Source organism: Aythya fuligula, chromosome 1, assembly GCF_009819795.1.
Source record: "Aythya fuligula isolate bAytFul2 chromosome 1, bAytFul2.pri, whole genome shotgun sequence".
Classification (NCBI taxonomy): Eukaryota; Metazoa; Chordata; class Aves; order Anseriformes; family Anatidae; genus Aythya; species Aythya fuligula.
The window spans coordinates 119,032,803-119,060,746 of NC_045559.1; the positions used below are offsets into that span (position 1 = coordinate 119,032,803).

A 27,944-nucleotide genomic window follows, 5' to 3' on the forward strand; every position below is an offset into this window, starting at 1 on the left:
AACAATGTAGTTGAGGATTGTAGTATCCAGAAATGTATAATTATTGTTATATATGGAGTGGTAATTCGTGTTGAGAAAATGGTTGATATTAATAAAGAAGGGGAAATTTGGGAATGTGGCCATGGGCGTTGGAAAGCCCCATGATTGAGATAACATTAGACTCTTAACGACGAGGCCATCAGGAATACAAAAGAGTTTAGAGGGAACAAAGAAGGGTGATTCAGGAGACTCCATGCAGTCTCCATTGGTTTCTTGTTCTCCACTTAAGGCGTGGATGTTTCTGGGTGTTTGCTGTTGTCCTTACATTCAAAGTTGTTTGAGCAATGAAAAGTTGTTTTGAAAAGAACTGCTGTGGAGAGAAGGCTATAAGAGGGGAGCCTGCCCTCAAGATAAAAAAAAAAAAAAGGCAACACGATGAAGTTACATCACTAAAGAAGCCGGAAAAAGAAGGGAAGAGGAACAGGCTGGCAGAATGGAGACCAGGACAGGAACAGGCACTTTGATTGCCTCATGAAGATAGGTTCGGCCAAACTCAGCAAACTGCTCAGAGAAGCTCGTACAGAAAGTCGCTGGAAATAGGCGCACTGGAGCTGGAGAGAAGCTCGAGCTGAGAGAAGCGGACCTGTGCACACAACTGCCTCTCGCTGGTAAGCAGTTGCGCGTTATGGGGAATCGTTCGTCCTTAGGAACAAAGACCGTCCTGGTAACCTTACAGCTTATTCTCCTTATTAACAATTGGACAGTTTACGAGCCTCAAATATGGGCCCAAACTGAGGTCAAGGTGTGGCACTCTGCAACTAAAAATGACAAGGTTGCAGTGGGATTTATCGGCACCTGGCGAGCAGCCTCTGAGGCCTTAAAGAGCCACGTGGAGCCACAATCACAAACGTGTGGCTTGCCAGATAGTGAGGGAGCTGCGGGCTCCTTTACTGATCCGACTGCTATGCCGTGGGCCCCTCTGCTGTTACAGCCATCGAAGGCTTTTGCTGTTACGCCCCCTGCTGACCTGAACGTGCCTTTTGAACCAGGCCATGAAATTAGCCTACCCAGAAGAAACACCATCCAGAAGACACCTGAGTTGTTAGGGCCTGAATTCTCACTGAAACCAAAGGCAGGGATGTAACTGACCTGAAGAAAGGGGCTTTAATCTCTCCTGGCTTGTTTACTCCTGAAGGAGCTTGAAAGAGACGCGTGTCCTTGTATGTGAAGAGGAGGTGAAGGAACAGCTAGTGCAAGGAACACACAAATCCATTGCGCCATGTTGGGAATTGGCATAATTGTTCGATCTAAGCTTGCTTTAAGCAACCAGGGTAGGCCTTAGAAATCTCAGGGCCTGCTGTAGCTGAGCAAACCAGGCTGCCAGAGTAACTGTGAGAAGCTCCCACGGCAATGACTCCCACATCACCCAATTAAGGAACTCAGAAAATATTGTTATCAGCAGCTGGCCTCAAGGACTAGGCCTACATGGCCGTAAAGCACAAAGGGGGTTGTTTTCCTAACTTCTAATCAAAAGGGGGGTTCTTTTCTTGCAGGTGGTGTTATTTTCTTAACGGTTTGTCTGAGTGCTTTTGAACAATAATCTTGTGTGAAACACTGTCCACCCCTGTAAAATTCACTATAAAAGTTGGACTATTCGGGCAATAAAATGGTGAAGCATGATCTGACTCTGCTGGTGTCTGTCGTGCTTTCGTCCGTGCTTCGCAACAAATGGCACCCGAACAGGCTGAGACCTGAACTGGACCTGAACAGGACATCGCAGCGGGAGACCTGAACAGGGCCTGAACAGGACATCGCAGCGGGACAGACATCGCACCGGAGCAGGACATCGCAGCACCGGAGCAGACATTGCAGCCGAGCACGGACATCGCAGCGGTTCCGGGGCGAACATCGCAGCGCAGCGGGACACCAGCGGCGCCGGCACATCCGAACGCAGGTAGAGCAGGAGACCAGCGGCGTTGGGACCAGTGGCGCCGGGCGCCGGGACATCGGCGCGGCGCCGGGACCAGTGCCGCCGGGGACCAGCGGCGCCGCGACATCACAGCGCCGAGACTGAGACATCGGAGCGGCGCGGGACATCGGAGTGGACATCGGAGCGGACATCGGACTGGCGCTGCACCTGACCAGACACCGAGCCGCAAACACTGTACAAAGGACTCACGGTAAGACACGGGGAAAGGAAACCGTGGGGAGCGTGGGAAAAGATCTGCGGGGAAGCGCGGGAAACGGAACCGCGCAGGGACGCGGGAAAAGGAGCCGCGGAAAACGCGGGACATAGAAATAATCGCGGTGCGATGCGGGACATCCGAGATGGAGTTGCTACGGGAGACCAGAGGCGTCAGTGGACAACGGTAGTCGACTCTCACCGTGTGGCGAGTCGGCACAGAGCAGAGGGACGGACATCAGGACCCTGCAGCCTGTCTGACGTAACCATGGAGGCAGCAGCGGCTGTGCTGCTTCTCTCTAGCATTCCTTTTCTAAGAGGTTTACCTTGCAATGCAAAAAAGACTATTCGTCCCCAGATCGGTGTTATAACTATGTTTCTGGATAACATTCCGTGGGGTTGCCACATTCTACAGACTATTAATGACGAATTAGCTCTATTGCGGGGCAGGAGTGCAGAGACGCAGATTACCCTGCCAAATGACCACCGGCAGGCTGTTTCACAAACAGCTTCTAAGGTTGCAGCCGGCACTGCCTGCAGCCGTATAGCAGACGTTACACTCTCTTTCCTAACTAGTAATCATGTGTCTCATCCATTTGTGGTGAATGGTCAGTGGCAAAAAGAAAAGGGGGAGAGTAAGGGGCGACAAAGACAGAAACGGAACCAGGAGGATGCCACTGACACTAACAGCAGGGGTAATAGGAGTAGTATAAGTGACACAGGTGTGGGGCGGTGGCGGGCGCTGCCGCGCTGCGGGGCGCTCTGCCTGCTGCTCGCCCTCGCCGGCCTGTGCACTGCTGCCGACAGTGCTAGAACAAAATGTGAAGACTGCTCAGATGGCAGTGATGAGAGTGCTTGTGTGAAGAACATGTGTGCTGAATCTGACTTTGTGTGCAACAGTGGTCAGTGTGCGCCAAACAGACGGCAGTGTGATGGGGATCTGGACTGTGAAGATGGGTCTGACGAAAGTGCTGAGCTGTGTCATATGAGAGCATGCCGGGTAACTGAAATCAGCTGTGGTCCTCAGTCAACCCAGTGTATCCCAGTGTCCTGGAAAGGTGATGGTGAAAAAGACTGTGACAGAGATCCTGATTGCAAGGATGGAAGTGATGAAATTAACTGCCTTTCTCAGACCTGCAGGCCAGACCAGTTCAGATGTGAAGATGGGAACTGTGTCCATGGGAGTAGGCAGTGCAGTGGTGTGAGAGACTGTCTGGATGGCACTGATGAAGCAAACTGTAACAATGTTATTCAGTGCTCTGGACCTGGCAAATTCAAGTGCAGAAGTGGAGAATGCATAGATATCAATAAAGTGTGTAACCAGCAGAGAGACTGCAAGGACTGGGGTGATGAGCCCCTGAAGGAATGCATCATAAATGAATGTGACTGTCCAGCTGGGTTTGAGTTTGTAGACAAGAGAAACTGTGGAGACATTGATGAATGCCAAAACCCTGGTAGCTGTAGTCAAATCTGTATCAACCTGAAAGGTGGCTACAAATGTGAATGTAGCCATGGCTATCAGATGGATCCTGCTACAGGAACCTGGAAAGGGCCATACGGGTACAGAAATACAAATAACACCTGTGATTACAATGACACTGCTAAGCAGGGTTTAGGGGTTTATAGCATGGAGACAAGCGGTAACAACTACAGTGTTTGGAACAATTGTACAGCTTTGGCCTTACCTCCTGATGCTTTTCTGATTTGTGGTGATAGGGCCTGGCAAGGTATTGCTGCAAATGCTATCAGATGTCCATGTTACTTAGATAAACTCATTGTATTTGCTCCTAGCTTGTTACAGTTGCGTGAGATCACCAGACATAAATGGGCATTGCTTGCACCGGATTGCAATGATAATGTTGAATTGTGTGGGGTTGCAGCTAGAGCGGCATTGGCAATTTTAGTGCCTGGAGTGGCATCTGCAGCCGCACGTAACAACTGCTTGGCTGTGGGGATCGGCTGTGGTGTGGACGCCCCTAGGTGCACCCTGAGCGTTTTGTTCGGAGGGGACTCCACTCTCAGCTGCTCACCGCAGGAGCAGACAAAGATCTCCTGAAGCTGCAGACAAACAGTATGTTTTCAGCTGCTGGAGGGATACTAACTGGAGTGTTAATAATTGTGTGTGTTATTCTTAAATGTCCAGGTATTTTGTGTTGAAAGTATTTGTGTAAGAGTAAGGTTTTAAAACAAAGTGTTGCAAGTCATTTCACGAGGAACACAATGAGAGAAAATACTTGTTTGTTTGCTTATCATTCTAAATTATGTTCTTGTGGTATGATTGAGAGTGAGATGTGCCAGAGGCCTCTGGGTGTGCGATTGTGCTCTGTATGTGTGATTGTACTATGTGAATAAGAGCGCGCTTTTGCCATAGTGCAGGTTATTGCCATAGTGCAGGTTTGCCACAGTGCAGGTTATTGCATTAGTGCAGGTTTGCCATAGTGCAGGTTATTGCCATAGTGCAGGATTCCGGAATATGGCCCTAGTACCGGTTATTGTTGCCTTAGTGCAGGATTCCGGAATATAACCATAATACAGGTTGTCATTGCCAAAGTGCAGGATTCTGGAATATAGCCTTAGTACAGGTTATTGTTACCATAGTGCAGGCCGGCAAAAATTATCAAAAGATTTATTAGAAAGATTCAATATGATATCAATCCTTTTAATCAATAGTTCACTGATTTGTTTGAAACAATGCACAGATGGTTACTGGGATTAGTCAAAGGGGGATTAGGTTTAAGTGTGTCACTATTAAATTGTGTTACTTTCTATTAGATTGTGTTACCATTAAATGCTTACAGTAATTATAGTATTATTAGGGTTAAGTTATATAGTTGTGTTATATTGTATATTTGACACCTACTGTAAAACCAAGTACTGCCTGTACTAAAAGAAAACGGGGGAATTGTTGGGAATTGGCATAATTGTTCGATCTAAGCTTGCTTTAAGCAACCAGGGTAGGCCTTAGAAATCTCAGGGCCTGCTGTAGCTGAGCAAACCAGGCTGCCAGAGTAACTGTGAGAAGCTCCCACGGCAATGACTCCCACATCACCCAATTAAGGAACTCAGAAAATATTGTTATCAGCAGCTGGCCTCAAGGACTAGGCCTACATGGCCGTAAAGCACAAAGGGGGTTGTTTTCCTAACTTCTAATCAAAAGGGGGGTTCTTTTCTTGCAGGTGGTGTTATTTTCTTAACGGTTTGTCTGAGTGCTTTTGAACAATAATCTTGTGTGAAACACTGTCCACCCCTGTAAAATTCACTATAAAAGTTGGACTATTCGGGCAATAAAATGGTGAAGCATGATCTGACTCTGCTGGTGTCTGTCGTGCTTTCGTCCGTGCTTCGCAACAGCGCCAGACTTATAGGTGGTTGGCTCTGAGCTGGGAGACTGCAACAGAAACACAGAATGATCTAGGTTGGAAGAGACCTCAAGATCATCGAGTCCAACCTCTGACCTAACACTAACAAGTCCTCTACTAAACCCATATCACTAAGCTCTACATCTAAACGTCTTTTAAAGACTTCCAGGGATGGTGACTCAAACGCTTCCCTGGGCAGCCCGTTCAATGTCTAACAACCCTTTCGGTAAAGAAGTTCTTCCTAATACCCAACCTAATCCTCCCCTGGCACAACTTTAGGTCATTCCCCCTCTTCCTGTCACCAGGCACGTGGAGGACAGACCAACCCCCACCTCGCTACAGCCTCCTTTAAGGCACCTGTAGAGAGCAATAAGGTCACCCCTGAGCCTCCTTTTCTCCAGGCTAAACAAGCCCAGCTCCCTCAGCCGCTCCTCGTAGGACTTGTTCTCCAGGCCCCTCACCAGCTTCGTCGCCCTTCTCTGGACTCGCTCGAGCACCTCGATGTCCTTCTTGTAGCCAGGGGCCCAAAACTGAACACAGTACTCGAGGTGCGGCCTCACCAGAGCTGAGTACAGGGGGAAGATCACTTCCCTAACCCTGCTGGCCACACTGCTTCTTATGCAAGCCAGGATGCTGTTGCACCTGAGCACACTGCTGGCTCATATTCAGCCCACTATCCACCAATACGCCCAGGTCCTTCTCTGCCAGGCAGCTTTCCAACCTTTCCTCTCCCAGCCTGTAGCTCTGCTTGGGGTCATTGCGTACCAGGTGCAGGACCCAGCACTTGGCCTTGTTGAACTTCAGGCAGTTGACCTCAGCCCATCGGTGCAGTCTATCCAGATCCTCCTGCAGAGCCTTCCTGCCCTCGAGCAGATTGACACACCACCTAACTTGGTGTCATCTGCGAACTTACTGAGGGTTCACTCAATGCCCTCATCCAGATCATCGATGAAGATATTAAAGAGGACCAGCCCCAGCACCGAGCCCTGGGAACACCCCTAGTGACCGGCCTCCAACTGGATTTGGCTCCATTCACCACGACTCTTTGGGCCCGGCTACCCAGCCAGTTTCTAACCCAACAAAGTGTACGCCAGTCCAAGCCACGAGCAGCCGGTTTCTTGAGGAGAATGCTGTGGGAGACAGTGTCAAAAGCCTTGCTGAAGTCAAGGTAGACCACATCCACAGCCTTTCCCTCATTCACCAAGCGTGTCACTTTGTCATAGAAGGAGATCAGGTTTGTCAAGCAGGACCTGCCTTTCATAAAGCCATGCTGACTGGGCCTGATCGCCTGCTTGCCCTGCAAGTGCTGCGTGATGACTCTCAAAAGAATCTGCTCCATGAGCTTCCCTGGCACTGAGGTCAAACTGACAGGCCTGTAGTTCCCCGGGTCTGTCCTCCAGCCCTTCTTGTAGATGGGCGTCACGTTTGCTAGCCGCCAGTCAACTGGGACCTCCCCCGATAGCCAGGACTGCTGATAAATGATGGACAGTGGCTTGGCCAGCTCCTCTGCCAGTTCTCTCAGTACCCTTGGGTGGATCCCATCCGGCCCCATCGACTTGTGCACATCCAAGTGGCGTAGCAGGTCGCCAACCATTTCTTCGTGGATAGTGAGGGCCACATTCTGCTCCCCATCCCCTTCCGCCAGCTCAGGGTACTGGGTATCCAGAGAACAACTGATATTGCCGCTAAAGACTGAGGCAAAGAAGGCATTAAGCACCTCCACCTTTTCCTCATCTTTTGTAACCAAGTTTCCCCCCGCATCCAGTAAAGGATGGAGATTCTCCTTAGTCCTCTGTTTTGCGTTGGATGTATTTGTAAAAAGATTTTTTGTTGTCTTTAATGGCAGTAGCCAGACTGAGCTCTAGATGAGCTTTGGCCTTTCTAATTTTGTCCCTGTACAGCCTTGTTACCTCCTTATAGTCCTCCTCAGCAGCAAGCCCTTTTTTTCCAAAGATTATAAACCCTCTTTTTTCTCCTAAGCTCAAGCTGCAACTCTCTGTTGAGCCAGGCCGGTCTTCTTCCACACCAGCTAGTCTTTGGGCACATGGGGATGGACCGCTCCTGCGCCATTAAGATTTCCCTCTTGAAGAGCGCCCAGCCTTCCTGGACTCCTCTGCCCTTCAGAACCGCCTCCCAAGGGACGCTACCAACCAGTGTCCTCAGCAGCACAAAGTCAGCCCTCCAGAAGTCCAATACGGTGGTTTTACTGGTCACCTCCCTGGCCTCGCCAAGAATAGAGAACTCCACCATTTTGTGGTCACTCTGCCCAAGACAGCTCCCGACAACCACATCCTCCACCAGTCCTTCTTTGTTTGTGAAGAGAAGGTCTAGCGAGGCGCCACCCCTGGTAGGCTCGCTAACCATCTGCGTCAGGAAGCTATCTTCCACGCTCTCCAGAAACCTCCTAGACTGCTTTCTCTGGGCTGTGTTGTGCTTCCAGGATATGTCTGGGAAGTTGAAGTCCCCTATGAGAACAAGCGCCGATGATTTTGCAACTTCTGTCAGCTGCCTGTAGAACTCCTCGTCCATCTCCTCATCCTGGTTCGGTGGTCTATAACAGACCCCGACCAGGACGCTAGCATTGTTGGCCTTCCCACCGATCCTAACCCAAAGGGACTCGACCTTGTCATTCCCAGCCTTGAGTTCCACAACATCGAAAGATTCTCTAATATAGAGAGCCACCCCACCACTCCTTCTGTGCTGCCTGTCCCTTCTGAAGAGCTTATAGCCAATCATTGCAGCACTCCAGTCATGAGAATGGTCCCACCACATTTCCATGATGGCAACCAAGTCATAGCCTGCCTGCTGCACGATGGCTTCCAGCTCATCCTGTTTCTTACCCATGCTGCGTGCATTGGTGTAGATGCACTTCAGCTGGGCCATTACCTTATCCTCCAGCCTTGCCATTGTTCCCCCTGGCACAGCTCCAACAATCCTTCTTTCAGCCCCATCCCCCTTCTTACCTAGTTTAAAGCCCTCTCAATGAGTCCCGCCAGCTCCTGGCCTACTCCTTTCAGTAAAGAAGTTCTTCCTAATATCCAACCTAATCCTCCCCTGGCACAACTTTAGGCCATTCCTCTTTGTCCTGTCACCAGGCACATGGGAGAACAGACCAACCCCCACCTCGCTACCGCCTCCTTTAAGGTACCTCTAGAGAGCAATAAGGTCACCCCTGAGCCTCCTTTTCTCCAGGCTGAAAAAGCCCAGCTCCCTCAGCCGCTCCTCGTAGGACTTGTTCTCCAGACCCCTCATCAGCTTCATCACCCTTCTCTGGACTCGCTCAAACACCTCGATGTCCTTCTTGTAGCCAGGGGCCCAGAACTGAACACAGTACTCGAGGTGCAGCCTCACCAGAGCCGAGTACAGTGGGACAATCACTTCCCTAGCCCTGCTGGCCACACTGTTTCTTATACAAGCCAGGAAGCTGTTGGCCTTCTTGGCCACCTGAGCACCTGAGTTGGCTGGCTCATATTCAGCCCACTATCCACCTATACTCCCAAGTCCTTCTCTGCCAGGCAGCTTTCTAACCACTCGGCCATCTTCAAACTTCCAGATCTAGAGGAACACGTTGGCTGCAGCCTAAAGGCCACGTGTACAGAAGCTCTCCCAAGCCAGCCAATCTTCTCCCCGCGACCTGCCAGAAAACAGCTGTCCTGGTTTCAGCTAGGATAGAGTTAATTTTCCTCCTAGGAGCTGGTAGGGTGCTATGTTGTGGATTAGGATGAACACACTGATGTTTGAATTGTTGCAGAGCAGTGCTTACAGTAAGCCAAGGACGCTTCAGCTTCTTGCTCTGTCCTGCCAGCGGGCAGGCTGGGGATGCAGCAGGAGCTGGGAGGGGACAGACCCAGGACAGCTGACCCAAACTGGCCAAAGAGGCATTCTGTACTGTATGGGGTCATGCTGAGCAATATATAGGGGTGCCTAGCCAGGATGGGGGGGCCGGCTGCTCGGGGTTAGGCTGGGCATCAGTCAGTGGGTGGTGGTCAATTGCATTGTGCATCACTTATTCCGTATACATTAGTAGTAGCAGTACTATTCTTATTATTATTATTGTTCTTTTTTTTTTTTTTTTTTTTTTTTTTTTTTTTCCTGTCTTAATAAACTGTCTTTGTCTCGACCCACAGGCTTTGTTTTCCTATTGCTCTCCCCCATCCCAGAGAAGGAGGGGGGAGGGCGAGCGAACAGCTTTGTGGTGCTTAGCTGCCGGCTGGGGAAAACCACAACGACAGCAATGTAGTCATGTAACCAAATTAAAGCCAAAACTTTCAGCCCGGTCCTTGACCTGAATGGGGAGTGAGGATCCGGATCCTGGCATTAATACGTGATGGTTTATATGCAGCCAAAGTAAATACTGCAGTCGGAGGTCATGACGCTAGATTTTGAAAAGTCCGGCATAAAAATCTCAGAAAAGCAAATTTAAACAACATAAATGTCAAGAAAAGTCTTTCTGATTACTATATTCTTTATCTGTCGTGACTAGACAGATGAAAATCTATGACGGCAATTTTGCCTTTTAGGTCATTTTCTTTTTTCTTTTATTTATTTCTTTTATTTTTGTTTATTTATCTTATTTTAACAGGCTCTGTACTAATTTTCCTCACAGAATGGCTAGCAGAAATATGACCCTTACAGGCCTTTTGTATTTAATTCATTAGGTCAACTCTAACCACCAAGCCCCTTGTCAGGTTATTTCTGTTAGCGATAAGGAACAATTGAACCTTAAACATTGAAACCAGGTTGATGAGCCTATTCCACAAGGTCTCATGACTCCACACATGTGAAGTGAAATCTGCCAGGTGGGGATCATTTGACCTTTGCTATATAGGAAGCATGAGGAGTTATAGGAAGAATTGTCACTCCAGAGGAGTTTGAGGTTCAGGTTACTTAGGGTGCTTTTCTACTGTCCTGCTGGAATGGACTCAGTGTTCCCAAGTAGGCTGCTTTTTCTTTGTGTTTTCTACCATCTCTGTGGAATAGTTTTGGAGACTCTATGAGATAGTAAATCAGGGGTGACTACTCAGAACGAGAAAACCCTGGTGATGCTACTTCCCCGTGAAGTAGTCCAGCTGTGAGTCAAATTCAGAAGCTGGCAGGTAAGTGCTCCTGGGTCCTACAGTTGTTTTGTGTTGGGGAGGTTGAAGACTTCCTTCACCTTGTCTGTTTTTAGTGAAGTTACTTACATGGATTCTCAGCTGGTCCCCAGTCCTGGTCCCCTTTTCTGTTACATGAACAGCCAGAGAAACTCAGCCTGCCTTCTCTGAGTTTGGTGCTGCCTAGTTTTAACATTTTCAGTACTCGGTAGCATACCCCACTCTTGCAGTTTGAGAGGGATTGCACTTCCCTTACATCATATGGGAATCCCATCTTTCTGTCTCAAGGGTGAATGGTGTAAGACACTTATAAATCACTGCAGATTGTCTTTGTTGTCAATTGCCATGTAAATTAAGTCCATTCATGTACTTTCTTCTGTTTCCTCTTCCCTTTCATTTGTTGTCTGGTTTCTACCAAATAGTATGTATTTGGTGAAATAAATAAATACCTCAAAACAAGAGGCACAGGTACGTGAGTTTCAAGGAAAAACAATTGGGGAATATGGGGTTCCCTGAGAAAATTTCCGTTTCAATTTCCAGCAGGGAGTTCTCCAGACACAGAAATGTAGATTCTGACCAGGATTAGAGGGGCTCTGCTTCCAGCCAGGGGGAAGAAAATAACACTTGAGTTTATTGGACTGTGTGGATTTGATGGCCTGGCATGTCAGATGCACAGAAGTATAAGGCTTTAGTAGACACTGCTGTAGAGTGTACTATAATGCCATCAAGCAATAAAGGGCCAGACTATCTCAGGAGAGGATATTTCAAGGACCCAAATGGGATCAGCCTGTCCCAAATCTATGGTGTATCTGGATCTCTTTTGGTTTCCAGTTTGTCCCTGGAAAGAATAACGCATTTAAACAGAAACGTGTTTTCAATAATGAAGCCCCTTCTATGTGATCATTGATCTTCTAAAGTTTGTACATTTTTAAACTAAAACATCACATTCAGTGATGTTTGTTTCTTATGTCTCCACATATTTTCAGATGAGATGATTCTTGCAAGAGGCAAAGCAATTACCATCACAGAAGTATCCCCAGTACTAAGGATACCCATATGCCCTTTCTGCAGAGTTTTCTTGACAAACATCTCAGCCTCTCAGATTTTCAAAACAAACAGAATATTTGAGGATAGTGTTTTTACGCTCTTCCCCATGATCAATTATTAATGGACCTTTATTCAGAATTTGTCTTTTACTTTGCAGAAATCAATGGTGTGCAGACCATAACTCTCCATCACTCGGAAGAAGAGGCACTTAGCTGGGCCTATCAGCCACAAAAATGGTAATGCATTAGGGTTTTGTATGCATGACTTACTTCTCATTTGTCTTCCCTTGCAGGCCTCCCAGCACTGAGAACAGCTGTGCACTGAGTTGCAGAGATCAGGAAAGCTAGTATATTTATGACAGTACTCTTCTTTTCTCTGTTGCCAAGAGAGGTCAGATGTAGCATAGCAATTTATACTACTGAATTCTATCATCACAATATTTTGATATTTTTGGCCACATTCTGAAAATAAATTAATCTGCCCAAATACATTATCTGTTGAGGAATTATAGCAACATTTTAATACTTGTTTTAAATTCACTATATTTGAATTAGCTGCTTATAATTCACAGTAGCATAATTTAGCTCAAAAGCTTTCAGCAACCACTGGAACATTTCCCTGGAAGCTCTTCCCCACAGGGCCAGAAGCCAGCTTACTAAGTTCTTGAAATTTCTAGCCAAGAGCATGATAGATATTTCCCTGTGGTAGCATCTCTAGGCCAGCACTCCTCCATCATCCTATACTAACTTGAGAGGACCTTTAGTGCACACTACTTAAAACAAAATGTTACATCTTGCCACAGATCGTGAAGCATTTCCCAGTAGCCAGCAAAATTGGGCTTTCAGAGTCATCAGTGATATTTCGTAATACTTGGGGGGGAGGGGAAGGGTGATGGGGGGGGAGCCCTGTAAAATTTTCAACAATATAAAATCCATATGATTTACCAAAACTTATCCTTTAGAGAAATAACCAGTCTCGGCACACAAATCTCCAGTTCTGACATAGTCATGTTCTTTGGTTAGTTCCAATAGCTAATTGTCTTTATCTACCCACTGGTTCATTCCCTGTACCGTCCTAGTTCAGGATCTATCATCCATGGACAAACTCACTATACCTCTAAATCCAGGATCTGTAGCTGTAAAGAAAGATGCTCTCACTAGGCAGATATTACCAAGAATACCATTTTTTTTTATTGACAGTTGTTATTGACTAGTGGTTGTTTAGGTATTTTAAGTACATTGACTGTCTTGCCAGAAATCCCTGGTTAGCCTCATGTTAGCTATATTCGGCCTCCACTTAAAAACTAGAAAGTCCAAGGGCAAGTATAAAAATAGCTCATTAATATGTAGTTAAAATTACAAATGTATAGGACCTTAAGCTGTAAGAAATCTAAAGCCTTTGTTTGCATTTGAACCCTGGATCAAAGATTTAAAAATTATAAATGTGAATGAAAAAAAAAAAAATCTTTAGTAGGCTTTTTTAATAAGTTTTCTCTCTTCTGCACTACTAAGACCAAAATTAAAGCATAGATTGGTGTGGCTTAAACCAAACTTACTGTGGAAGTTTCAGGGTAGAATGCTAGTTTTGGCACAAAGTGTTTGAAGTATCTGAAATAACTTATAAACATATGAAGCAATGAGAAAGCATTTCACACATTGCTAGAACAAAATAATTAAAGAAGAATAATAAAGTATTAGGAAGGGATAACATGTGAAAACATTTCCAAAATGAGACAAATAAAAGCCGTAGGTTAGCAGCTACAATCTAGAAAGATGTGGAATAAGAATTTATACATTGAATGTAGAAGACTGAGAAGATGGAATAGGTGAACAAAGATGTCTATTCAATACATAAAATGGTAAAAGAATATGTTAATACTTATTAGTCACTAAGATCTTCACAACTAGTGAAGTATAATAAAGAGCTGGACTATTTAACTGGCAGGTTTGTAATTGATTGAAGAATACATTGGGATGAAGTTTTATATTCACTGCGCTTGCCTCAGTTTTTCTAGATTTGCATCTTTCTAACAGTGTAAGAAGTTAAGGATGATGCTGTAGTTTGGACAAAAAGTAACAATTCACACCTGTATGGGGACAAGCCCTTGACAGCAAAGGTTGTTGTTGGAGGCAGTGGAACATCTTGATATAGGGCGCTGACTGCTCCAGTGTCACCTGAGAGGTAGAATGAGATATGGAAGGAGTTGAAAAAAGCATGAATGAAACAGCCAGGTACAGACCATGGTACTTAAATCAAACCTGGGGAGTGTCTCTCTACCACTCCCCACTGCAAATGATCTTGCAATATTCTGGACCTGTGCTTGCAGATCCTGAAGAGACTTATCCCTGGTAACACAAAAAGATCTTGGCCACTGCAAGGCTGAGAAGCTGCTGGTGGAGCTAAACAGCTGATTTCACTGCTGAGAGCTGTCTTTTAAGAAATTCAAAGAAAGTCCTTATCTGGAGGTTTCAAAGCTGTTCCAGAAGGGTTACACACAGTAAATGAGGTACTGTGATATTGGTGAGGACCCAGAAGAGACTGAGGTCAAGAAATAAGTGAACCTAGGTAGGGAGGTAACTCAAAGAAACCAGGCAAGCAGCCATATGTGGGCAGCACGACACTGACTCAGGCAAATAATATGTAAAACAGCAAAAAGGATAAAACTGTAGGAATCCTACTATGTTATATATATAACATCCTACTATATATATAAATCCTACTATGTTATACGTATAATCCTACTATGAAGGTGATAGAGCAGCAGAATCTACACTTATACTTTTTCCTTTCAGGCAAAAACATATAGGGGCAGGAAATGCAGCTTTTTCTAACATGATTGGGTAGTCTGCATTCAAACAAAAAAGATTACGTAATTTATTTAGAGACTCTGAAAAAGGGTAATTCTTTGTAGATGGTCGGTGCCTTGCTCCCAATGAGTCATTTTTAGAAGGGGAGATCGCAAACATTGTTAAAGATAAGTCTGTGAAGGCAGCAGTTCTTTTGTGTCAGCTATGTCCTGTTTAGATCAGTAGATTAAACAAACCTCAAAAGGTAATTTAGTGAAAGTAAAAATGTTTCAGAAAGCCAACAAGAAAAGAGGATGTCTTTCACTCCTAGATTCTGAAAGGGAATCCTAGAATTGACATTATTTCTTAGAAATCTAGAGTCTGAAAATCTGTAATCATTTAAAACAAAAAAAAAAAAAAAAAAAGAGTTCGCATTTTGCAAATGGATGACTAAATGCAGTAAATATTTCAAAAGGCTTTTTTGTAACTTCCTAGAAAGAGAATTTGCAAACAAAAACCAAACAAAGAACTGTGAGATATCTCAAGCTGCTCTTCTTCAAAAGGAGGAAAATAGACCATTTCAGAAATGGACTTACAGAAGAAAAAAAAAAAGGGGGGTTGGGTTTGTCTTCATTTTCTTCAGGCCATTTTGTTGTTATCTGTTTAGCAATTAGAAGCTACAGCATAGAGTGAGGTTGCTGTAACACAGCCGTGAAAGCTCAGAGTACAATGATTCTTCCCTCTGCTTGTCCTTACTCCTTATCTTTGTTACCTAATAAAACATTGTTCCATCCTCACTATGACCACTTAAAAATTCATGTTATGACATCAAAAATTCAAATGTTATGACCCTCTTTGTTAGCTATGATCTTCTTATCCATCTTCAGCAAACTCAGTGCTCTTGGATCTGTCCCTCTATGAATCATTTCTTTTTTATCTACCTTTCTCAAGCTGATTTTATTTTTGCCTGAGTTATTCTCTGTTGTCTCTTCCTTTTGATTTTTTTTTTCTAAGTTTTAATGTTTGTCTGATTCACTATTCTGAATTCACTTATCATGATTCTTTCTGATTGTCATTATTTTGTCAGTTTTCTTTTTCATTCTGTAATTTATTTCATATCCCATCTTGCCCAGAGCAGCATCTCTTTAATTCATTCATCTCTGGTTTATTTTTAATCTTTCCTTCTCTTTTCTCTCCATGCCTCATCTCTATTTCCCATAGGTTGTGTTTTTATTGTATCTGTAGTTTTTTTTTTTTTTTTTGTTTGCTTGTTCAGCATCAACTATTGGAATTTTCAAAGGGAGTGAATGCACACAAATGTCTCTGTACTGAATAGGATGATGTCAGCCATGCAGCTTCTGAAAGCACATTTCATTCCACTGACTTGTCAACAATTAGAAACCACAAAACAAATCGGTCTTTTATATCTGTAAGATATAGTTCCTGCATTTGTCTCCTGCAATTTGTTTCAATTTTATTCTTCTTAGATCTTGCAACTATATGGTAAATTGATGTAGCTGTTCAAAACAAACACATTGCAAGATCCTGGAAGAAACAATTTAATGGCAGACAGTGATCATGAAATCACCACTTTAAATTAATTAGTAAGTCAACATCATTATAGTTTGCAAAGCAATCTTTTTTACTTTCAGTTTTGGAAACATCTTTCATACTTGTAGCAATATGGTTTAATTTCAAAGTATCACATTAACATTGCAAGAGTAACTTCTATATGAAAGTAGCATAAAACTGCCTTAATCTCAAGTATCAAAAAAAAAAAAAAAAGAAAAAAAAAAAGCTTAATCCTCCATTACTTCTCTGTATTGCAAATAACATTTAATAAAGAATGGATGTCCCCTTTCTCTGTTGTACTCAACCTTTATCTACTCAAAACTTTGATCTTAGTAGGGTTTCTTCCATCTCTAACAATCACATCCTGCAGCACTCCTTCCCACTCAGTTCAGTTTTCTGCATATCGCCATGATATATGACACTATACATGAGAGAGATATGTGTGGGATACATGTTTCATCTAAATATAAGATTGAATACATGAGCCTTAGTGGGAAATTAAAAAAAGATTCTGTCACGAATTTCAGGGAAGAATCACAATCACTGGATTGAATTAGACAATTGATCTAGACAATTGAATGGTGCTTTCCAATTCAATTTCTCATTTAATACTTTCATGATAGTTTATTCATAGATTATTTCCTTTGGAGACAGTATTAGATCTTTTAGTCTGACTTCAGTTGTAACATAGGCTATTAAACCTTACACAAATACTTTTACAGAGGCCATTAACTCCTAAAGGAAACCTGTATCATAGCTTCCAAGAGATATCTGGTACTGATTTTATAATATCAACAATGGAAAACCCCAACGTTTTTGGCAACTGTTCTTGTTTAACAGCCTTGCTGTTAAAAAAAGGTTGCAAAATAAAAATGTGCCCAACTTGTACTTTGAATATTTTTGGCCTTAATAATCACGCACAGTTTATTGTTTTGCTTGTTCCCCATGGGAAACCCTTAAAGCTTACTATTGTTTATCTTTGAAAGTGCTTATACATGGTTATAATCAGAATCATAGAATTTCTAGGTTGGAAGAGACCTCAAGATCATTAAATCCAACCTCTGACCTAACATTAACAGTCCTCCACTAAACCGTATCACTAAGTTCAGCATCTAAACGTCTTTTAAAGACTTCCAGGGATGGTGACTCCACCACTTCCCTTGGCAGCCCATTCCATTGCCTCACAACCCTTTCGGTAAAGAAGTTCTTCCTAATATCCAACCTAAAATTCCCTTGGTGCAACTTTAGGTCATTCCCCCTCGTCCTGTCACCAGGCACATGGGAGAACAGACCAACCCCCACCTCGCTACAGCCTCCTTTAAGGTACCTCTAGAGAGCAATAAGGTCACCCCTGAGCCTCCTCTTCTCCAGGCTGAACAAGCCCAGCTCCCTCAGCCGCTCCTCGTAGGACTTGTTCTCCAGACCCCTCATCAGCTTCATCACCCTTCTCTGGACTCGCTCAAGCACCTCGATGTCCTTCTTGTAGCCAGGGGCCCAGAACTGAACACAGTACTCGAGGTGCAGCCTCACCAGAGCCGAGTACAGGGGGACAATCACTTCCCTAGCCCTGCTGGCCACGCTGTTTCTTATACAAGCCAGGAAGCTGTTGGCCTTCTTGGCCACCTGAGCACCTGAGTTGGCTGGCTCATATTCAGCCCACTATCCACCTATACTCCCAGGTCCTTCTCTGCCAGGCAGCTTTCTAACCACTCGGCCATCTTCAAACTTCCAGATCTAGAGGAACACGTTGGCTGCAGCCTAAAGGCCACGTGTACAGAAGCTCTCCCAAGCCAGCCAATCTTCTCCTCGCGACCTGCCAGAAAACAGCTGTCCTGGTTTCAGCTAGGATAGAGTTAATTTTCCTCCTAGGAGCTGGTAGGGTGCTATGTTGTGGATTAGGATGAACACAGAATCACAGACTTTCTTGGTTGGAAGAGACCTCAAGATCATCGAGTCCAACCTCTGACCTAACACTAACAAGTCCTCTACTAAACCCATATCACTAAGCTCTACATCTAAACGTCTTTTAAAGACACCCAGGGATGGTGACTCAAACGCTTCCCTGGGCAGCCCGTTCAATGTCTAACAACCCTTTCGGTAAAGAAGTTCTTCCTAATATCCAACCTAAAACTCCCCTGGTGCAACTTAAGCCCATTCCCCCTCGTCCTGTCACCAGGCACGTGGGAGAACAAACCAACCCCCACCTCGCTACAGCCTCCTTTAAGGCACCTGTAGAGAGCGATAAGGTCACCCCTGAGCCTCCTCTTCTTCAGGCTGAACAAGCCCAGCTCCCTCAGCCGCTCCTCGTAGGACTTGTTCTCCAGACCCCTCACCAGCTTTGTCACCCTTCTCTGGACTTGCTCGAGCACCTCGATGTCCTTCTTGTAGCCAGGGGCCCAGAACTGAACACAGTACTCGAGGTGCAGCCTCACCAGAGCTGAGTACAGGGGGAAGATCACTTCCCTAACCCTGCTGGCCACACTGCTTCTTATACAAGCCAGGATGCTGTTGCACCTGAGCACACTGCTGGCTCATATTCAGCCCACTATCCACCAATACGCCCAGGTCCTTCTCTGCCAGGCAGCTTTCCAACCTTTCCTCTCCCAGCCTGTAGCTCTGCTTGGGGTCATTGCGTACCAGGTGCAGGACCCAGCACTTGGCCTTGTTGAACTTCAGGCAGTTGACCTCAGTCCATCGGTGCAGTCTATCCAGATCCTCCTGCAGAGCCTTCCTGCCCTCGAGCAGATTGACACACGCACCTAACTTGGTGTCATCTGTGAACTTACTGAGGGTGCACTCGATGCCCTCGTCCAGATCATCGATGGAGATATTAAAGAGGACCAGCCCCAGCACCGAGCCCTGGGAACGCCACTAGTGACCGGCCTCCAACTGGATTTGGCTCCATTCACCACGACTCTTTGGGCCCGGCTACCCAGCCAGTTTCTAACCCAACGAAGCGTACGCCAGTCCAAGCCACAAGCAGCCGGTTTCTTGAGGAGAATGCTGTGGGAAACGATGTCAAAAGCCTTGCCCCAGCAACTACATTCATAATTTCCCCCCCCCCCCCCTTTCTTAAATATCCTCTTGCAGAGGCGCAAACAATATAGCTTCTTGGCCTGGCTCTGGCCACTATGGGGCCCTTATCTGACATGGGGCAGCTTCTGGATTCTTCTTGCAGACGCCACCCCTATACCCCCTCCCCCCCCACTACCAAAACCTTGTCATGTAAACCCACTACCAGTAGCTATCCCAAAGAACTCACTTCAGATTCCTTTATGTTACTTTTAGGGCTTGTAATGTCATACTGCCATTCTTTCTTCAGTAATCTACAGCTGGGTAGCTGTCACTTGAATTTTTAAGGAAGAAAAATATACCTCTTAACATCCCTCCCCAGCATCAGAAACAAAGGCTCTCCCCTCTCCCTACCCCCTCTAGGTTTCTTGACCCATTTAAAACAGGCTTTGTGCCCTGTTTGGAGTTCTAGCTATTGCCATCCATGCCTGCAGCATCCCACGCTTAGCATTTGCGATATGTATAGCTCGAGCCCTCCTGCACTTTCAGGGGCTGATGTAATCCGAGGCAAACAAAACCTTTGGGGCTAATCACGACTGAGCTTTGAGGTTTTGTGTGTGCGCGCTGCTCCCCTTCCTTTCTTCAGCCGCATCGAAGCCAACCAAGAGCAGCACGGGCCGCTGCCTGCCCAAGCGCTGGCTTCTCGCCAGCCTCGCCGCCCCGCTCCGCGTCCGCTGCTTAGCGACCGTCTCCAGGCAGCAGCGGCGGCCGCCATGCCGGGCGGGCAGCGGGACGTGCTGGGGGTGCGCATCGCCCCGGCCCTGCTGCACTTCGGGGCCGCGCTGCCGGGGCGCCGCTACCGCGCCGCGCTCAGCATCCGCAACCTGCGCGCCGGGAGCTGCCGCCTCCGGCTGCTGCCGCCGCGCCGGCCTCAGGTGAGGGGCGGGAGGGGAGCGGAGCGGCCGCGGGGGGCTGCCCGCCAGCCGTCGGAGCGGTGCTGGGAGGCGAGGGGAGAGCCGCGGGGGGAGCCGCCCGGGGCCCTCGCCAGAAGCGCGTCGCTGTGCTGAAGGTCGGCGGTGAGCTGGGTGAAGGGGAAGGAAGAGGAGGCGGTTCCTGGAGGCGAAGTTGTCCGAGTTGTCCGTGTGACGATCCGGAGGAGGCAGCCGGTGCCCTGGGTCACCCGTTGCTCCTCGTGAGGAAGCCTGGGCGTGGTTCTGGTAACACCTGGAAGGTGTTCCCCTGCAGGGCTTCCCGTGAAGCCCTAACTTTTTTTCCTAACTTTCGTTACGCTGTCTCTGAAGCATTTTGGGATGAGTTGGGAGCTGTTGAGAGTGCTTCGTTTGGTAGGGCTGTGCTTATTCTCGGTTTTGTTAGTTTTCATCAGCCTTATCAATCTTTCACATGCTTCAGAAGTGGAAAGGCGCAGTCAATTTTAGAAGAGAAAAGGCTACTCCTTGTAATTTATGAGGATGGTGACTGTGAGCAAAAAAAACAAACAAACAAGTCTGTCATGACTTAGGCTGAATATTTTCATGCCAGTGTGCAAGAGATGCCCAGTGTGAGAGCTAGGGGACAAGATTCCACTTTAGATGTTTGGTTCCAGGAGGTTCTTTTGTGCTGCTCTTTCATTCTCAGATCTGGTGCTGCTGTCTGTGAGTACGTGGCTCTGAAATGGGTGACTCAGTGGCAAGTTTTCTGAAGCATTACATTCGTAGAGTGCAAGAACTGAAAATTAACTGAGCTGCCACAGTGCACAGCTGAAAAATGCATTTCAAGGAATTCAGCTCACAGAGCAGTTTTCTGTAGGTTTCATTAAAAAAATTGTTATTCCAGAATATTAATTTTCCCTTATACGGAATGAATATGCATGGGTGTTAATTCATTTTAGAGAAGACTTCGCGCACTCCCAAATCAAAGCATGGTTACTGGCTGCTATTTCAAAATCAACCCCATCATCTTGATGCATATTACATAACACATTTCCTTTAGTTGAGTATTTATACTGCTAGGGAAATTTTAAAGGAATCAGCAAGTTGTAAATTGCCTTTATATATTCCAAGTAAAAATAGTACAGAAAACTTCAAGAATACTGGGATGACTCTGTTTCAGAAATAAAAGATTTATTAAACTGGACGTATGTAGCAGAAGGCAGTTATGCATAGAGTGATGTGAGCTGTAAGAACACTGAGGCATTGGAGAATCTCTTGATCTTGCTATGAAGCTTTCTTAGGAACGTGGTAGCTGTGGGATTCCTTCTACATGCTCATAGCTTGCTTATGTGTCCTCTGTTTAAGGAAAGACGTGGTGGTGTTGGATATTATCAGATGCAGACAGACAGCAACAAATCCAGACTACTATTTTTTTTTTTTTTTTTTTGAGGGAGGAGAAAGGTACTTTGTGTCAGTGGCTTCTGTTTTTTTTTTTTTTTTCCTTTCGTTCCACTACCTCCCTCCCCCTCTACCCAAAGAATTAGAGGTGCATGGGCCATTCAGGAAGATTTTTTCAATGTATAGTGATACTTTCATTTGAATTCCTCTGAGTGTAAGTCAGATCTACGCAATATTCATAGGCTACTTTGGATTGAGATTTAATCCTTGTTGCTCTCTTAGGTACTGAAAAGATTCTGTATTAAGTAGTATCCGACCTTATGGTGCTTCAGAGGGTTTATGGCAACAGCAGCAAAAGCTAGAGCTCTCTTGAAAGGACTAGAAACAGTATTTTGTCAACTCATCGAATTACATTGAAGTGTGGATTTGGCATTTTTTCTGCCTTTCTGTTTTACTGTAAAAAGGAAAAAAGATAAACAACATGAATATAAATAAATAGGCAGAGGAATTTCTTTGTTCTTCAAATCAATCCATGTGTTCTCTGAAAAATAGACCATATGTATACCTTTTTAAATCTTAAAAATGAAAAATTGATTAATTATTTGTTTTTTTTTGCACTGCAGTTTAAACTGATTGTGGAAAATCCAGAAAAACCTGTTGCACCTGGACTTCAAGTCAAAGCTGTTGTAGAATATTGTCCTGAGAGTGAGGAAGATCTCGAAGACAGACTACTGCTTTTAATAGAAGAAGATGTAGTTGATATCCCCCTGCTTGGGTATGAAGGTCAAAAGTTTATATTTTGCTGTTAGAGTTTTCAGTTTAATCTTGTGGAAAGTTTGTTAACACCTTTCACATATGGCTGCATAACTAAGCTATCAACTGTAATGAAAATGAATAGCAAGTTTCTTTACAATTCTTCTCCCCACCGTCCCCCTCCTCCCATAGCAGTGCACAGGTAAGAAGATAATCAGGATGGTGGTGTTCTAAGATCCTAGAGAGGCTTTGAGTTCTTGTTTTTGCTTTACTCTTTATTGATTGTGATAATGCTGATGAATTCTAATTCTACACCAGCATTAGACAAGTTGACATTTACTTTTAATGTTTTTTTCCCTTATTGCATCATTAATAATAGTAATAATAATAATAATAATAAAAATAATAATAAAAACTAAATAACCCAAAACACCAAACATATTGTTCATATTCAGTTGCGATTATAGTGAAGAATAGTTCGTTTAATTCTAAAGATACGGTTTATGTCACACATGCAAGTATCATTTCATCAGTCCATGTGGTTTTGTGTGCATGTCTATGTGTCTAAACATACATGTATATGTCTTGTGTTGTGTATAATCTGTATATTGGTTGGAAAAGATAAGTTTCTAAATAATACTTCATCAGACTTAGGCTAGAATTTATCTGAGGATGAGGATTTGGGATGGAGTTGTTCTGGAGGACCTTTCTCTCTCTTGCCTATAAAGAAAAAACAGAATGACAACAGGTCCAGCTCTTGGGTGCCTAAGTTAGGGTAGGTGAATCCCCTCTCTGCATAAACTAATGTAAATCATGATTTTCATGAAAATCTCAACATTAGAAATTCTGTTTACAGGTGGAAAGGACACCTCAGTGGCTAATTGGAGACTATTCAATATAAATTGTTTTAAAAAATAAAACAAATCCACAAGCTCCTTATGTTAGCCTGAAACACATCAGGTTTTGCCTTCAGATGGGCAATACTTACTCTGTCATTTTATTTACCTGTCATGTTGTGATCTTGTTTTCCCTGATTTGCTTTTTCTCCTTTCATCTTAAGAGCACCGTATTTCAGTTGCGTGCTTTTTGCTTCTTGGGCTAGCAGTTTCTTAGCCACAGGTCAATAGTCATGTTCATTCTACTTTTATCAGTCTTAATGTTAGAATACCCTGAGATCAAATGAAATAAATTGGTATTGTTACAATATTATTGTTATCGCTAACTTCTTATCAAGTTTAATACTTAAGTTTTATTATTATTTATATTGTTAACTTATTATATAGTTAATATTGACTGCCTTGGACAGATTTCACTTTGGACAATAAAGCTACTGGCAATTCCTTTCTGGAGAGGACTTTCAGTACATAGCTAAGTATTTTAAATCCTTGTGTTTAATTATCTTTTGCAGAGGAAAACATAACTGGGTATAGCTGATTATTAGCTTTCTGTGTAAAAATCAAAACTAAATATATCTAATACTTCTTAATCAGTCTTCTCCCAAATCAGGTTTGTCATGCATATCTGTTGTTTACAGACAGATGATAGTTATTGCACTGAAGGGTCACTAAATGCCAAACATATTTTTCTTTACAAACATAGTTTTGAATATGCCATTTATCATTTAGAGAAAAAATATAGGTAGTATAAGAACTCATTGGCTGACAAATACTAGTCAAAAGCTTTTTTTTTTTTTTTTAAATAAAGATATCACCGTGAAATGTGCACAGAAGTCTTAATTTGACAGAAGACACTAAAAATATTTTAAAGGAAATATTTGCATGTTCTGTTTTGGAGGGTCCCTGTGCTGTGTCCTGTCCTCTTCTTCCCTTCAGCTGGAATTAGTATAATTTATCAGTATATTATTTTTATTAGTAGTATAATTCCAGTGTGTTTTTTCTCCCTAATTAAAGTTTTTTACCTCTTTTTTTTCATTTTAAATAACATTTTATTGTTTCTGCTGATGCACCATCAATAATTTAATATGCATTTATCCTATATTTCCGTAAGTGTTAAGTTGACATACATAATTTGTTTTTTTTTTTTTTTTTTTTTTAAGGATATACTTAGATTTCTGTCTGTGTTGTATGTATTTTTTGACACATGCAGAATTATCAGCCACAGATTTTGGCCGGTCCAAATACAGTGTTTATTTTTATTTTCTACGGTGAATGACTCTAAGACTGTGTACTGGCAGTACTTGCACAAAAAGTACTTGCACATCTAACAAACAGAATTACATTTTAAAGTATGTGAAAGCTAGTTATGAAATTTCATAAACCCAAGATGGGTTATTGGAAGTTGTTAATATTATTTAGAGTGGCCTCTTTAAATGTCTGCTACTTCTCTCTTACCTGTTCACTTATTTTCAGTTTTCTGTCTTTGGAATTGTTGTTTTTCACCTTTTATTTCAGTATGGATTATTGTGTATGTACAAATGTGTAATTCTCTATGAACTTGTAGAAAACCTGGGTCTGCCATGGACTCTTGATGTGCTCAGTAATACAGATGTAATGAATTAATTTATTAAATACTTGATAGCAATAGAAAATACTTATACTCAAGATTCGGGATTGTGTTTTAATCAAACCAGAGAGTTATGGGTTGATTTTTAGTGTCTTTCTGTGTAAACGATTTGCTGAAACTCCACCTCTTCACTTTTTCTTTGAAGTATATTAATTAGGATTTGTTTGTTTGTTTGTTTTAACAAAACATTTAGAACATGTTTGAAATTAGACATTTCCAGGGTAACTTCTCATCTTGAAGAGAGAGGGGGAGAGGGAGAAGCCACAAAATAACCCCATCTTATGTTTAAATAATAATATTAGTGTGTGTATGTATATATAAAAAAGTAAATCTCCTAACTCCTTTCTCTCTCTTTTGTGTAAGGATCACCACTGTCTACTAGGAATTGTCATTTGAATTCATTTTTATTCCTGTCTACTTGAGTAGTTATATATCTGGGACTTGAGTAGAAAGATACTTAGTTTCATATTTCTCATGTAACTTCTTGGAAGAATGTCTAAATAATTGGTACATGTTGTCAGGTCTTCAAAATAGTTTTAATTGTGCTCTGATCTTGATAGCAGTTTCCTGGTGCCTTTTTTTTTTTCCTGGTGTACCCCTACCCACTGGTTTAAACCATCTATTTGAAGAATTCAGTATTTTGTTTTGCATCACAATAAATTATTAAATAGAATTAAAACCAAGTTGTTGCCTAAGAGGAAGTTCATTTGTTTCATTTTGACTTCCTCTCCGCCCCCCCCCCCCCCCATCACCTTTCCTTCCCACCACCTCCCACTTGCTTGCTCCTGTAATTTGTGAAAGAGCTTCTATGGGTAGGGTCCACCTAGCTTGGCCTAGGAAGCTGTCTTCCTTCTGTTAGTCTTTGGTACAGCACTTGGTACAGGCCACGAGATGCAATTGTTCCTGCATGTCCCTATTTGCGGTTAAGAGGGGATGGACGACTATGCTCATGTAAAATCCTGATTCATTTTGAACACAATTTTACATGATGTCAAACATGGGCTTGTATTAGGAATCGGGGCCTTCATGAGTTTGCTGAAGCAAGTAGTAGTTTTTCATTAAGTCTAAGCAGTACCCAGTCCAGTGAAGTAGTCATGCTTGCTGATGCTCTTAAATAAGTAACAGCAAGAACTTGTGTCATTATACGCTTCCTATGTTTTAACGAGTTTTGCTGAAGCCATGTGAAGTATCTATAAAACAAGAAGACTGTAAATTGAAATTGGCATGCATGTTTTTTCTCTACTTTATTTCAGGCAGCTGACAATGAAAGACAGTGGATGTTAACTTTGGAGATACGACCAACTCAATACAGTGAACACTTTTCTAGTAAACTATTTAAACTACTTTGTATGACAAATAGGTATTTAGAGTTAAATAAAAATGCATATATTCCATTTTGAGTAATTGCTCGAGGCTAACTTGTTTTAAAGTTGCAGTCATTAGTTATTAAATTAAATGAATTAATAGATCTTTTTAATGTATTTTGTACTGCTGGAGTGAGTTGCATAAACATTAGTAGGAGGACTAGAAGAAAAGCAGAACTCTTCCAACGTGGTGCTTAATCAAATTTCTTTAAAAATGCAAATGTATTTTCAACTTTGGGGAAAATAAAACCATGCCTTCTCTCTGCAGATTAATTCCACGCTGTTATCTGGAAACTGAGTCAGAGATTAATTTTGGTACAGTGACTGCAAACAGTAAAGTAATTAGTAAAGAGATCAATATTGCTAACCATGGATCATCATCAGGTAAATATTAAATATGCACTGAATTATGAAAATATTTATTTTCTTAGGAAATGTATTTTTTTTTTTGTGAGTTAACACCTCAGTGGCTAAGTAGGAATTAACTGAAGTTCTGCGTTATTTTTATTATTCCTATTATAGCTAAAGGTTCTTGTATTGGGTTTATGTGGCAAAGTTTTGGTAGTGGGGGAGCTTTAGCAGGGGCCTCTGTGAGCAGAGCCCCATGTCAGACCACAGCCAGCTCCAGCCGGCTCCAAAAGGGACCTGCTGCTGGCCAGAGCCGAGCCAGGGAGTGATGCTGAGTGGGTCTCTGGGAGAGCAGAGTTAAGGAACAGGAAAAACACCATGCAACAGCAGCTGGGAGAGAGGAGTAAGAACATGTGAGGGAACCAGCCCTGCAGACCCATAAGCCTTTTTTCCATCAGATTTTCTCCCCCTCTTTCTTCTGAGGAGGGGGAGTGAGAGAGCTGTGTGGTGATGCTGAGCTACCTACCTGTGCGTTCTGCAAGTGATCCATTGGCCACATGCAAAATTAGAATAAAAGCAGTGGTTAGTGAAGAATTTATCAAGGGCAGACAAAGGCAGAGCTGCTCAATCTGTGTGTGTAGTCTCAGAATCGGAACACAGCAGGTTGTGCTGGCAGGCATCATATAAACTACAGCAGCAGAAGTGCTGTATGCAGCCTGTGAATCAAGGCATTTCGTATCTCGTGCTAAAAGTATGAGTGCTTTGTTCCTGCTTCTGATGTCATATTAGAGATCAGCTGTTGTTTGAGGTAAAACAGTGTGTTTTTCCTACAACATTTGAAACAATTTCTTGCTACCTATAATGGCAAAAAATTAGTGCTGCTGGTGAAATAGACATTTACTAATCTTTTCACATTTAAACAAATGTTTGTATGTCAGAGAAAGATTAACTGTTCTCTTCTGCAATGAATTGGATAGTGTATGAATCAAGCTATGAAAAGTATTACTATTTGCAGGTAATAGATCTCTCTTTGGATCTGTGAAATTTCTAGACTGTGGCTGCCTAGAGCTGTGCATAAAATATTCCCAAATTTATAAAAATGTTACTTATAATGGCTTTGTGATATATTCAGTTCTGACTGGAATGTAAGTACCTTTCCTGTTGCAATGACAACTTCCACAGTTGCATTGGATATGTGGATGTTTCATTTCAAAAATCCTGTGAAGAATGCTGTACTCTGTTAGAAATAGTTTTGGAAAAATGTTAACTTTGTGTTTCCTGTTTCCATAAGAAAATGTACTGCTTGTAAATGCCTGCTTTATGTCATTTGTGAATGCAAATGTTTCATAGGAAAATATAGATCTACAACTTCTAAGTTGTGCAATGTATTATTCCTTTTAGGTACATTTGAGATATCATATGATGGGGTTGTGTTACTTAACATAGAACCTACCAGTGGAGTGGTGGAGCCTGATTCTTTAAAGGTGGTTAAAGTGGCTATCTGTACAGATGTCCCAAGAGTCATCAAAGAAGTAATAAAGTGAGTGAGTATGACTGATGGAATCCAGGTCTATACATTTTTTAAAATTAATTCTAAAG

The 27,944-nt window shown here is 43.3% G+C and overlaps 1 protein-coding gene across 1 annotated transcript in view; it reads left to right on the top strand.

Annotated features, from left to right (window-relative positions):
• Nucleotides 1-2,291: 2,291 nt before the first annotated feature.
• The window catches only part of CFAP47 (cilia and flagella associated protein 47), a 325,591-nt gene continuing 299,938 nt past the window's right edge, over nucleotides 2,292-27,944 (top strand). The window contains exons 1-6 of the mRNA XM_032197971.1: nucleotides 2,292-2,373; nucleotides 11,818-11,896; nucleotides 19,677-19,965; nucleotides 21,981-22,132; nucleotides 26,266-26,381; nucleotides 27,747-27,885. Coding sequence (XP_032053862.1) covers nucleotides 2,292-2,373; nucleotides 11,818-11,896; nucleotides 19,677-19,965; nucleotides 21,981-22,132; nucleotides 26,266-26,381; nucleotides 27,747-27,885 — 857 coding nt within the window. The remainder of the gene's footprint in view (nucleotides 2,374-11,817; nucleotides 11,897-19,676; nucleotides 19,966-21,980; nucleotides 22,133-26,265; nucleotides 26,382-27,746; nucleotides 27,886-27,944) is intronic.